General features: G+C 34.2%; 2 protein-coding genes across 2 annotated transcripts in view; both read right to left on the bottom strand.

Annotated features, from left to right (window-relative positions):
• LOC142347951 (von Willebrand factor A domain-containing protein 3A-like) overlaps positions 1 to 12,094 on the bottom strand; it is a 708,547-nt gene extending 696,453 nt beyond the window's left edge. Inside the window, exon 1 of the mRNA XM_075399116.1 lies at positions 12,079 to 12,094. The gene's annotated coding sequence lies outside the window, so the exon portion shown is untranslated. The remainder of the gene's footprint in view (positions 1 to 12,078) is intronic.
• Positions 1 to 13,408, bottom strand: part of LOC142348810 (ribonucleoside-diphosphate reductase subunit M2 B-like) — a 42,544-nt gene extending 29,136 nt beyond the window's left edge. Inside the window, exons 1-4 of the mRNA XM_075400331.1 lie at positions 12,841 to 13,408; positions 12,323 to 12,381; positions 6,961 to 7,107; positions 1,218 to 1,308 (exon numbers count right to left, since the gene is read on the bottom strand). Of these exons, the coding sequence (XP_075256446.1) occupies positions 1,218 to 1,308; positions 6,961 to 7,107; positions 12,323 to 12,381; positions 12,841 to 13,021 (478 nt within the window). The 5' untranslated portion in view covers positions 13,022 to 13,408. The remainder of the gene's footprint in view (positions 1 to 1,217; positions 1,309 to 6,960; positions 7,108 to 12,322; positions 12,382 to 12,840) is intronic.
• Positions 13,409 to 14,365: the final 957 nt, after the last annotated feature.

Raw genomic sequence — 14,365 nt, 5'->3', positions numbered from 1 at the left:
TGGAACGATTTTTCAATTACGTCACCTGGTTACCCCCCATACTTGTCGCAGAAATATTAAACAATAATTTAAAAAGTAAAGAGCAAAAAAACCTGATAAAATGGGAAAATTAGACAATTCATTGCAGTAAAAATGTCTAGCCTTTAAGTGTCACAACAACTATAGAAAAGCTCTTAATTAAGAAATGACTAAAAAAACCATAAAAAAACAAACATAGAATGGGCAGAAATTTGTTCGAATGTATTCAATTTACTTTAAAAAACTCAAAATCAACCAACTTGAAAGACCACTTAAACTGCTAGAACAACCACACAACTCCCATACAACCAAAAAACTCCTCAAAAGCTATTAAAAAACTTGAAGAATACAATAACTGCTGAAAAAGCTTAAAACAATGGAAAACAATGTTGAAACAATGGTGAAACAAGCTTAAAACAATGGTATGAAAATAGCTGAAAATTGGATCCAAAAGTGCAATATTTCATTCAGATGGTCAAAAAAATTCCAAACTCACTATTAATATTTTAGATATTTGGGAGAAACACCCTTAACACACTTCATATAAATTATATGTATATCGACAACCAGCAAAGACAACTAAAACGTCTAAATTGACACTCGCGTAAATTGTTTAAAATTTTGAAGACAGCTAACAAGGTTCAACATAGCAAAATGTTGAAAATAGTACAAAATTGTTTCAAAGTAATTTTTGCTTCATATGGTCAAAAATGCTCTCAAACGGACTATTAGTAGTTCGGGTAAGCTTTAAAACACCTTGAAAAATTAAATGACAAAATTGCAGTTTAAACAAAACGGCTTTGAAAATGCCGCACGTAATAAAAAACATCGCTCGATCAGCTAAAATTTTTTACACCTACTTTTCTCACCCTCTCAAAATTGCTACATGAACAGGAAACCACACTCTCTGTGCTTCAGTAATTTACCTAAACACTTTGCTTACACGCATTTCACGTCCTGCTTCAAATGCACTCCAACAAAAAAACCGATCAAAAACCGACGCTCCACCAATATTTCCGTAAAAAGACACTTCCCAATAATTCTCTTCGATTCGTAAAAAGACATCGTCCCAATACAAATCAAAGTCTTTGAATAGTAATAAAATCCAATAGACGGCCAATAATAGCCCCAGCTACGGCTTTGTGGATATTAATAAAGGCATCCACCATATGCAAGACAATTTAAACAGAAAAACTTACAATTATCCACTGCGTTTAGTAGTTTGCTCTTTTCCACTGGGTCTTTGATGTAGGTATCAATCAACAGACTGTACATTTCACCATGCACGTTCTAAACATGTTAGTAAAAACTTGCCGGCAATAGGTCAAGAGTTTAAATCGATTTTGAACATTTTGAAATATATTGTACATACAACATTTTGAAGTATATTGTACCTATACATGAACGAAAAGAAGCCAGGAACTATTTTATTAACGTTGACAAACCGCATACTTGAAGACTAGTGGGCTGAACGGTTCTGAGAACTTAATGCAAACTGGGAGCTACCTCTTTATCCCGTTTCTGAAAACGAAAGTCAAATGGGTCAGACGAAAAATCGGCCAAGCGAAAAACTGCATAAAAGAGTCAAACAGGATCAATATATTTCCTACAAATTGCGTTTGAGCGCAATCAATAATGATTTGCTAATTGCCTGTTAAGTCACGTATGATAAAAACATTTCTAAAATAACTCATGTAGGATCAGAGATGATGACATTACGCCACATAACAGCAGCTGAAGTGCGGCATCAACAGAGAGAGAGAGAGAGAGAGAGAGAGAAAAACGTGAACGGGAAAGAGGAGAGAAACCCTAACTAACAGAGAAAGAGATAGGAATATTTTCCATGATGATATTCGACTCTATGCAACTTCTAGTTTTCTAGCCTTGTTAGCAAAAACATCATAGAAGAAAACTGAACAAAAGCAAAATTAAAAAGTTTCCAACTTAGCAGCGAAAAAAATTTAAAACCATTTTTTGTATGGAAAGTCCTGTCTTGCTAAAATTTAAAATATTATTATCTTAAGAACCATTTCATTGTCTCAAGAGACTTAGCAAAATTACGAAAACTGGAATCTTAAAAAACATTGCTCGCCATCCCATTAACTCTAGAAACTATACAGCAGCTTATTATCAATCCCTGGAGGAGGTCCCAGGGCCCTTGTTGCCGTAAGAAATTCAAAAACATGAAAAAATTGCAAATTTTTGAAAAAATGCTTAAATTCTAAAAATCATTAGATTAAAAGCATTAGATTTTAAAATCTTGAAAAACATTCCATTACATCTATAAAATATGCAGTAACATATTAAAAACCCCTCTGGAAGCTCCGTGGCTTTTGAGGCTAGAGAAACCTAAAAAATGGTAACAAAATAAGTTTTATAAAAAAGCTAAAAATTGAGATATTAAAAAGTTGAAGATTATTCCATGACAAACAAAAATTTTCCAGTAACTTATTATCAAACTCTTACTGAGGTCTTCTGACCCTTGAGGCTCAGACATCTTAAATAATGGCTATGTCAAAAAATTGAAAAAAAAAATGGCAAAAATTGTCAAAAAAAAAGCAAAAATTCGTGCTGCTAAAATTTTGCAAGACGTACCCATTACATCTAGAAATTATACAGTAACCCATTTTCAACCCCTAGAGGAGGTTCTTTGCCTCTTGAGGCTGAAAAAGCTTAAACATATACAAACAATTTCAAAAAAAACTTTGAAAAATCAAGCTTTATCAAAACATTGCTTAAATTTGTGGCATCAAAAAGTTGAAAAACTATTCGATGGCCAAAAAAATTGTCGCTAAGTCAATATCAGATCCCTAAGAGTGTTTTTTGGCCCCTGGGTCGGGAAAGATTTGAACAATGAAATGTCGAAAAATTTGAAGAAAATCATGTCTTGTCAAAAAAAATGCTTAAACTCGTGATGTTAAAATGTTGAAACCATTCCATTACCACTAGAAACTATGCAGTAACCTATTGTTAAAACCTAAAGGAGGTTCCTTGACACATTGGACTAAAAAATTTTAAAAATATAAAAAATTTTCAAGAAGCTTGAAAAAGTTGCAAAATAGTATAAATTTGCGTGTTTTTAACGAGCGGTTGTTCGTGGGTAGCTAGAAACGGAGGGGGGGGGGGGTCGTTGTGTAACGAGGAAGGATGTGGGGCTGGAAAACAGTTGGGTAGGGGTAACAGCGCACGGGTGGGTGGGTGGGTGAGTTAAAATTGGGGGGGGGGGTCAACATTGGAGGGGTTTTCAACCTCTAAGAACCGCCCTTCACACATAAGTATAAGTCTCCAAAACTTAAGTATAAGTTTGAGCTGAAACAGAGTTGAAAGGCTCTAAGAGTACTTAAAGCCCGGTCGGCGCTACCTGTTTATCCCGTTTTTAAGGACGAAAAGTCAAAAGCGTCAGACGAAAAATCGGTCAAGCGAAAAATCGCATAAAAAAGACCGACAGGACTTTTGAGCAATTAATAAAATTGACAGGACTTCGTTTGAGCAATTAATAAAATCTAACCCACTTACGTCGGGCAAACTAATCTGAAACCAATAGCAAGCGGTTCGCTTCGCCAGCTAGCTTTAGCTTAATTGTTGGGTAGGTGAATTAGGGGGCTTAATTTCCTCTGGTCGTTACCTCATTATCACATTTTCGAGGATGAGAAGTCAAACAGTGAGACGGAAAAAATGATCAGAGAAAAAGTCGGCAGTACAAAAAAATTGCAAAAAAAACTAATATAATTACAACAAACTTTGAGAGCAATTAAAAAAAAACGCTATGGACCATATCACAAATGGAAGATACTTTAAACCAGTCATTGTTACTTTTGTAAATTTAAGGACCGAGAGAAGTAATTTAATTATTAATTACTTCGCTGGAGAAGTGTGGAATAAAAAGTAAGGTGGGATCTTCGAAAAATGGAAGGTCATTTTTATCTTACTAATCAAAGCAAAAACCTGATAACACCAAAAATCTGACTCAAAACACACGAAGCGATGATATAGATAACCGAAAAGGTTAAGAAATGTGAAATGATTTAACAAGCACGTGAGAAAAATTGGTTCTAACATTTTTAACAAAACCAACGCATTAGTTTGAGTTTATTTTTGGACTTTCGATAGAAAAGAAATAAAAATTGCAAACCGACTGATAAATCATAACAAGATGTCAACAGACACGTCATAGCTTATCGGTTTAACGCATTTGAGGAAGCTTGCATCAAAGCAAAAGTAGTTTGAAATTGTGTGAAAAGTAGTTGAGAAAACGATAAGATTCAATATTGTCAATTGGATATTTGAAAATTGATGTCTAAATAAACATCGTGGAGCATAATTCCAAAAAAGTTGCCAGCAAAAACAAGTACAAATTGAGAAAAACTTCCAAATAAGGTACAAAACACAAAACGACAAGAAACTTCAACTCTTTGCAAAGATTTTTGAATTGGTCCAGCTCACAATCTTCTGTTTAACGAACAGGAATCTAGTTACTGGCAGAATGATTATTGTCATTTAGAAAATAGTGGACAGATTTTGGCACAAACAGCGACAGCACAGAAAAATTGAGTTCAAAAATGCAGTCGAGAAAAAACAGATTAAAGGAAATGAATTAAAATTGGAACGAAATGTTTAAAAATCAAAACTAGACAATTGGAAAATTCAATTTCATACAAATTTTGCTAACAACAACAGAATGGACAAAACAACACCAAAAACGCGCGCAACTTTTTAAGGATCAATGGCAGTATGAATGCAGAAAAATTGCAAAAAATGGGATTTTCAGGAATTAATTTCTTAAAAAATAGCATTTTTCTAATATTAGCCAAACAAACATCGGAAAAACCAGATATCTTTGCAAATAAAGAAGAAAAAGTCCAATTACACGCAGTTTTCAATAAAACCAACAAAGAATTTTATCAACGAGTACAATCAACCCCTAAAAGGACAATAACATAGCCGGCAGTTTGTCGGAATAGCTGCGAAATAGACTTGCGTGCCGTAAAATACAGATGGAAAAAGATACAGAAGTGAGTTGATAATAGTTATTGCCGCCGCCTATAAAACTTACAAGTTTATTTGAAAGGAGGTTGTTTTTGGGTGCAAAAAAATTTTCCCTGTCGCGTCTCGAACCGGCGCTCTCCGGATTAACAGCCAGTCGCCTTAACCACTCGGCTGTGGGACCATACAATCTCGTTTCTTACAATCAACTTTGTTTTAGGAACAAATTCTGTTTCTGAATAACCGCAATTTAGGTCACGCAGAAAGCGTGAAATCAAGCGCGAAAAAGCCATTTAAGCAGTGACGAGACAGAATGTTCTAGAACAAATGTAAAACGAAAATGAAGCGTCAGACGACGAAACAAAAAAACCAAGAGCACCGCAATATAGCTACGCTCAGCTTACAGCTTCGCAGCTATAATAAAACTTTTGACCATATCAAGCGGATATACGGGGTTTGGAACGTTTTGAGTTCCGGAATTTTGAACATAAAAAAAACTGTATGGCTGGGAACATAGTAATTTAGACAGAAAATCTAATAGATCGCATGTTTCGTTAGAGACAAAACTTATTCTAACTATGACATTTTTGTAGTTAACCGATTCATTTAATTCTAGCTACAGAAAAAATGCAACTATCTCTATATAAGAACATTAATTCAACATTAAATTTATATAAGAACTTAAAATTAATTCAAAGGTTAATATCTGAAAATATAAACATCATACATTTGAGTCACTTAGTGTTACGTATGTATCATCCTTGCTTTTGTCAACAAATAGCAGATGTGTAGTCAATTGACATTTATTGTGAAAAATTTACTTAAATCACTTTACTTGGTTAACCAATCGAACTTAACATTATGAATGATATCTAAAAGATCAATTAGTTCAGCCAAAATGATTAGATCCGGAATTTTAAACATAAAAAAAAACTGTATGGCTGGGAACATAGTAATTTAGACAGAAAATCTAATAGATCGCATGTTTCGTTAGAGACAAAACTTATTCTAACTATGACATTTTTGTAGTTAACCGATTCATTTAATTCTAGCTACAGGAAAAATGCAACTATCTCTATATAAGAACATTAATTCAACATTAAATTTATATAAGAACTTAAAATTAATTCAAAGGTTAATATCTGAAAATATAAACATCATAGATTTGAGTCACTTAGTGTTACGTATGTATCATCCTTGCTTTTGTCAACAAATAGCAGATGTGTAGTCAATTGACATTTATTGTGAAAAATTTACTTAAATCACTTTACTTGGTTAACCAATCGAACTTAACATTATGAATGATATCTAAAAGATCAATTAGTTCAGCCAAAATGATTAGATAGTGCAATCGTATTGTATTTGCAAGCATAATAAAATGTTCCTAAAAGCAGTTGGCTCTCCTTTTGGCTATTATTTGATTCTTAATCAATTTTAGTCTTAGTGTTAAAATTTTGCTAGATCCAAAAATCGGAAAAGTCAATAAGTTGTTGACCTTTCTTACAAGGAGATAGCAACAACAATGTCATTGACTGCGGCCTTACAAACTTCAGTTCTAGATTGGCCATAGTTTATCACTCAGTATATTCTTAATTTCAATCAATTTAACAGTTCCTTTAAACGACGAGCGACTTATAGTTTTGATCAGATTATGGTCAATTGGAATCAATGTGAAGAGCCCGGCCGAAGTAAAACTGGAAATAGCTCAGAGGAGCGAAGAATGATATAATTCCCTTTCTTGCAACCTGCAGCAAGGGGACAAATGTTAAAAAGGCAAATGTTTCTGCATTAGATTACCTTATTATATGATGCAGTGTATGCTGTCAAAAAAACGTACAAGGTAACTTTCAGTTCTAAGTACAGAATCATTCAAGCATTCTTGTATTCTCTAAGCAAAGAAACTTAGAGCCAGGTAAAAAAAAATATAAGCTCAACCATCGCTACTTTTCTCCAGCTAACCTCAATGGCCGCCTGAAACCCGTAGAAGCACCTGGCCTCTGGGATCTGGACTTCCTGTGAGAACCTGGACACCAGATTCTCAATCACAATTCCATCACTCACTGCGAAGAAGGCCAAAACGTGTGAGATGAATTTACTCTCTTCGGGCTAAAATGACAATTATTATGTAGAGGGCACTACTTTGTTAACGTCAAAATTTTCATTAAAAACGTTAATAACAAGAATGAATCCTATATATTAAATACTTCTCAAAAATTCATCACATTTGACGATTTCGCTGATTTGTTTCGAAGGAAACGTCACACGAAAATTAGCAATTTAGAACCTAATTAATAGATGCATGCCTTGCAGAATTAAATTATTTGAGTCTAAAAAAATATGTAACTATTTTAAATAATGCATGAGAATTAGTAAACGAAGAATTGAATTAGTGATAATGTCCTCTTTTTCAACTTACCAATACTACAGCAGTTGCATTTATACCTATTCGTCCAAATGTTCACTAATGCATTGTTCTAACATCATTTAATATTTATTTTTTAAAACCTGAAAACGGGTTTTTCAAAAAAAATCTGAGCCAAGGAAGCTAAATTTTTATTTATTTTTCTCCTTGCTTTCGAAATTCTTGTGAAGTGAGATGATAAATTTTCAAAATTTCAAACACTTGTCACAATTGCTCACTTGTCCCTTGAAACCATAAATGCCATTGACAAAAAAAATGTTCCTAGTAATTTTGAAACCAGCACTTTTTGTTCGAGTTTATAAGCTACGCATCTTAATTGAAAATGAAATACCAGTTTGAGTTGTTGACGAAAAACAACGGATTTAACGGTTTCCAAGGACAAGTGTGTTGAGAAAAATGAATCAAGCGAAGAAGACAAACTGGACCCAAATAATTTGTATAAATTTAGTTTGAGAGAGAGAGAGAGAGAGAGAGAGAGAGAGAGAGAGAGAGAGAGAGAGAGAGAGAGAGAGAGAGTTAATTCCTCTCTGAGTATAAATAAACATTAAAAATTCCTACTTTTAGACTTTAAGATCAGAGAGCGTCAACTTATCTTTGCGTTATACATAAAACTATTGTACACTCAGAGAGGACGGTTAAAGGATCCCACTGGATCACTTAGCACTAGGCACTGACCTTTCATTTTTTCAAGTGGATAAGAATGTTCAAAATTTTGTTAAAGCTAAAAGATGAAATTCGCAGTTTATTGCACGGAACAAATATTAACTTAATTGTTTACCCCTTTAGAAAACCCCGGCCACAGCAAATTGAATCATCTATCATATCTTTTTATTTAACTTCGAAAAACATTTCCTCGAAAGGTGCACACAAGGTAGCAATTAGGAGATTGTTTTTGTTAATTCATTATTAGATAAAATAAGTTGTCTCTGATCTTGTGAACTAGGCTTGTACACTATCTCAGTGAATTCCATTCGAACTTTCGTTTAACTTTTGGTATTTTCAACAACCAGTTCAAAGACCTTGTTGAATTAATTGATCGGGATTCAAAAGAAAAAAACTCAAAAAGATGTATATGTGTGCATTTTTTTTATTTAATTTAATTACAAAGTTAAGAAGTTCGTAAATATACAATTCGCGATCAGTAAATAAGCAATTATTTCTCAATAAATGAGTTACAATTGGAGTGTATTTCCGGAACAAAATGAGCTCGAATTTTTTTGCAAAAGAACTGAAGTGCGGTATCAACTCACCATATTGAATTATTGGTTTGATGATTAATGAATAAAACTGAGGCAAGATACTTTTGGAATATAATGCCTTAATTTTGACACTATTCCGCATTGAATTTAAAATATTCTTCAAAACCTCAATGTGCTCTGCAAATAAAATTTTCTAAATCCAAACGCACTCCAAGATGCTTGTAGCTATCTGACTCAGGTATATTCAGAATTTATTTTAAAAAGAGAAATACTATTGACATTAGAGGCACTGCTTCCTAATTTAATATTAATTTAACTCTTTTCCTGATTAAGAGAACTTGTCGGCATTAAGCCGTTTCTCTCTGTGTTGAACAAATCCTTTTGTTTTGATTCAAAATCAATGTCTGCTGTTATTTTGGTATCATCTGTGAAGAGAAAAGTTCTGAAGACTTGGCACGCGTCTGGAAAATTCTTTGTAATTTTCAAAACTCGAGCCTTGTTGAACACCACAGCCTAGCTTCAACAAGCTTGAGTTGAAACTATTGAATGAAACGCATTGCTGTCTCTCCGATAAATAATCAATTATCGATCTTAGGCAAACACCTTTACCATATAGCTCAAGCTTTGTAAAAAGATTTGGTGATCAATCGTGTCAAAAAATTTCTTAAGTCAGTACGAATTGTGGCCACTTAAAAGTTGCGGCTGTCTCGAACTGTTTCCGTTAACTGTGCAATGGCACCAATGGTGGTGTTTTTTTAAACCAAATTGATTAGGATGGAACAAACTGAACGCTTCAAAGTAAGTAAGTAATCGATTATACAGAACGCGTTCAAAATTTATAATCCACACAATGAGTAGAGAAATTGGTCTGCAGTTACTTATCTTGTCTTTCGCCCGCGCCTTTCTTGTTTGAAAAACTTGGAAATTTGCCCTCTTTAAAAGATTTATAAGATGATCAAGATGCTTGCAAGTTCAGGAAAATGTTTTATTAAATTAAATTGTACTAATATCATCAACTCCCAAAGATGACTTCCCTTTGAGATCCTCCGTTATATAAAAATTTCGCTGCAATTTTTTCATCAAGCTACATACTCCGCAAGTTATTAACCTGAGGACTAACACACCTCATTTGAGATGTCTTATAGTTTTTGTCCTAAACCTACAAAAAAGTGTTCCGCTCGTTTGCAACATCTAGGTTGCATCAATTCTTCTTACAACTTTTATTAGGTAAGGAATGTTGGAGTTTTTCGTAGCAACGCCCTTAAGCTCATAGAAAAATTCATAAACTTGTTTACAGTCTCCGATGCAATTTGAGAACTTTCACTCATTCTAAAAATTCTTTCCTCGTTGATTGTTTTTTCTCCGCTTTAGTACATAGTGCTTCAAATTTCTCTAATTTTTCGTTTTTCTGACGGTCAACTTTCCATGACTAGTAAAAGTGGTTTCTTCTGCAAACCAAACTTTTCAATTTTTTATCAAACCATTTCGGTTTTCACTGTATTCCCGCTTGAATTCCGATAAGGTGAAAACATTGATATTACTTCTTTTTAAGTTTTGTCAAATCTATCATATGCACAGTTTATAATTCCCGTTTCCTGGTATCTTATTGTAGCTGTTGATTTACAAAAGTGACCAAGAAACTAAGACATTTTATTCAACAATTTTATAAACTGGAATTACGAAAACCAATTTCCGAGAAAAAAAACTATTTCTATTCTTCTCAAATAAGACGATAGAAGAAGACTGCAAGAAATTTGATCCTCTATTACAAAAGCTTTCTCAAACTTTATATTTTTCAGGAAGATCCAAACAAGTCGGTATTTTGGATGATGCGAATTGGCTCCAGACAACACAGTTGAAATCCCTTCGATTGGATAGTTTGGAATCCGTCCGATTGGATAGCGATTGGAAAATTGAAATCCGTTCGACAGATATGATGAAATCATCAGATATTTATCTGGCACGTTTATGTTGAAGTCCCCACAAACAATTAATCTGTTATAACTTTCATTGATGTTCTCCCAATATTTTATATAGCTCAAAAAATAAATTCTGCTTGTTAGCTCTGAGGCGATTATGAACTATTTACAGGGCAGTTCTTAACTCTACAAATTTCAAGTCAACCAAAAGACTCACTTAAAATTGCAATTCAGCTCTTCATTCACATTCACCACCTCTTCACTTATGTGAATCATAATACCTCCACCCCTACCACTCCTTAATTTTGACAAGCAAGTGTTATAGTGTGTTACTGTGAAAAAAATCAGATCATCATTTTCTGTGAGCCAAGATTCTGTTAAACAAATGTCGCAAGTCAGAGACTCAAAACAAGATATCAGTGCCTCTAATTCCTCATTATGTTTTTTAATGGATCTAATATTTAAGTGCAAAAATTTTGTAGTGATACCGATCTAATTCTATCACTTTATTTAATCTATTGGGTGAACTCTTATGTTCCAGACTCCTCGCAGCACTTTTCGCTCCGGAAAAACTGTTCCTCAATATCAGCAAGAACCGTCTATTTGGCAGTCGGTGAATCACTAATGAGACCCACAACAAAATTTAGCAATTCGTCTTTGTCATCTCTCATGCTTTTTAGTTCCTCCAGTAGATTGCTATAGTCGCTGTTTTCAAAGTATTCACACTTTGGTTGATAAAGGCATTTTAGTTGATAAAGGTGTACGCGGAGCAAAATTTGGTTGCTTTGAGAGCATCGGAACAGGCGTGTTCTAAATAATTTTACTGATTTCCTTCGAACACTGTTATGGTGTGTCGTTGGCTTTGCTTTCGCTGTGCATTCTTTGGATAACTGATCTTGGGATCAATTTTAATAGCTATGGGTTGCAATTCAATGATATCTTGATTAACGTTCAGTTCTAAGTATCGCGTCATCCAATCTGGCTCGATCTGCACATGTGGTGTTCCATTCTTAGTGAATTTTAATTGTTTTGCTTGAACCTCCTATTTCAATCATTTATCGTACTTGCTCATTCGCTCTAGAATAAAAACCGCTTTCCCGTTATTTGGATTCCTATAATTCTGTAGCTAACCCTTCCTGGTCCAGATTTTCCTTTTGGTCAAAATAGACGAACTTTGCGATTACTGGTGGTGGATTGAATGGCGATCCTCTGCCCAACGGATGGCACGCTTAAAATAGCGCGGTCCAATGTTGACATTCAACACCTTTTGGATAAGGTCAGTAACATCTGAAAGAAAGGTTCAATTTGAACTAAACGGTAGATTACGGAAAAAAAACTATTGATTGACATCTTTCCAGTTGATTAAACTTAATCTTCATCTGTGACACCTCAGATTCCAATTCGGCCATTCGTGTTTTTTTTGCAAAATTCTCTTTGATTAGGTTTTTCAAAATCTCCTTAGATGGTTCATCCAGACTTTCACTCTCATGCAATTTTTTCATCAAATCTCTCGTGCCTCGGTGGCTCATCTCAAACTATTTAATAAGTTTATCACAACAATGAGGCTAAATTAGGCTGAGATCAATCAAACGCAATTTAACTTTTCGACAAACTAGAGTGCCCATAACGGTATTCCGTTCTTCTTTATTTTAGTTAGCAGGCACTAACGTTCGTAGATAATTTTTCAGGACCCATAACTTTATTGACAGGTTGTGGGCCATGCACAAAATTGCACGAACAGTTTTGTTATTCAGAGCAGCAAACCATGAACACGCAAGTACCTTGAGCAGTTCGAAGAAATCTTTTCCCAGATCAACCTCCTCTGCCGTCCAGAAACAGGCTAAAACCAATACAAATGCCATTTATCATGAAAAGTGTAGAAATTGGAGTTGGATAAAATTCTTTAAGGATCATTAACTTAGATTAATAACGACAGTTCTCAGTTTGGCGCAGTTCACATTTTTGGTGCACTGAATACTGTTTGGTTATGAAAAACGTGCATAGTAAATAAGCCACACTTCAGCACAATCTGTAGAAGATGGACCGGCCATTTCATCGATCTACTTAACTGCTGGTTTTGGTTTTTAGACACAAACAGACAGATGAAAAACGATCTGATAATAACTCTGCTTACTCCCCTTTTAAGATTAGCTCAAAATAAAATCTTGCTATCGTAAAGCGTATGAATTACAGAACACTTGAACTTAATTTTTTGTATTTCAAGCAGATAAGCACATAAAACATACTATTTACATTTTTTCGATAAAATGTGAACTAACTGCAACCTCTCAAATCTTACCTTGTGCCTTCTTGTACAGTAGCCAAAGATCAGGATACTCAATTGGGTAAACAACCAATCTTTTAGTTGAGGGTGCCAAAATAGGTTCATAACTTCCATTAACACTTTCACTCCCATTTGGAAGATGTTCATCGGAATCACAATTACTATCAGAAGATACGCCGGTGAGGATAGAATCCATAACAAGACCACTAACTAATAATTACCCAAATTAGATTTATAATATACGAAATTCATAATTGCACTGGTTTGTGTGAGTTCGGGCTTAAGATCATCATACCAGATCTGAATGAAAATACCAATTTTTCAGCGGGGTTGTAACTAAATGATTTGAAATTAAAAGGTTTTAACTTATATGGTTTTACAAATGGGCTAACAAAAGAATTGAGCAGTAAAACTATCTTTTATGTTTAAAAAAGTAATATAGGAACCTATATAAGCCAACACCGGCGTCAGATTGCCAGAAAGTAGATACCGATAGAAAAAAAAACAACTAAAAGCGAGAAAAAAATTTTTCCCTACAAACTGCTGCGATGTTAGCGTGATTTAGTACAAATTGTAGAGATTATGTATTGCTTCTAAATACTGCCCTCAAATATGCCTAAACTAGAATGAGATATCATAAGCCGACATTATCTCAAGCAATAAGACAAAAAAGTCATTGCAAGAGTTAAGCATCTAAAAATTATTCATGTGAATGAGTGAGCAAAAACGAGAGTAAAAAGAAGTCACGCAGAAAACTAAAAAAATTCATGAAGAATTGATCAAAATGCTGATTTGAAGTAAAAGACTTTTCGCATCCAAAGAAATATCCTAACGGTTAAAACGAAAAAAGCCAATAGCCCCTTCTACGAGTCAAACCCGGAATCTTGAATACACAGGAGCCCTCGTAGAATCTCCACTTTCTCTATTTTCCAACAGCATCCACCCCAACAATTTAATAAAGCGATAGTTATACGTATTTGCCCCGTCCCTTTTATTATGCCAAATTATTATAATAAAATACTTTTATTATAATAAAATACTTTTATTATGCCAACTCTGAAATAAACTAACGACTATCTGAAGAACAATAAATAAAACCCACAAACGTCGGAAAAAGTGCTCTCAAACGACTAGTGAGAGGGGAAATCTATTGTCGCCTGTTTCAGTCGGGTGGAAGGGTTACTAAAATTGCTAATGGGGTTTCAAATTATATACCATTATAACCACTAATAAAATTTAGAGTGAAAAAATGACAGTCATTTTGGCGCAATTTTCATTTGACTTTTAGTAGTGACCTGCCGCCATTTGAGTTCAACTACTGACACTTGTGAACCAGAAAAACAAGATCACGCAAAATGAAAAAGTCAAGGGCGCAAAAGTCACTCGAAAAGCCAAATCGGTCAAGCAAAAATCTGCATTAAAATCCGCACGTTTACAATGATTGCTTCAAAAATCGATAGGGAGCAATTAAACATAGCCAACAACTTGAAAGAAAATAGCCGCAGTTGCTGCGTTCGACGAACATCAGGAATGAAACAGA

The sequence above is a fragment of the Convolutriloba macropyga genome, chromosome 10 (assembly GCF_964194025.1).
Source record: "Convolutriloba macropyga chromosome 10, txConMacr16.3, whole genome shotgun sequence".
Lineage (NCBI taxonomy): Eukaryota > Metazoa > Xenacoelomorpha > Acoela > Convolutidae > Convolutriloba > Convolutriloba macropyga.
This window is presented reverse-complemented; position numbering and strand designations above follow the sequence as displayed.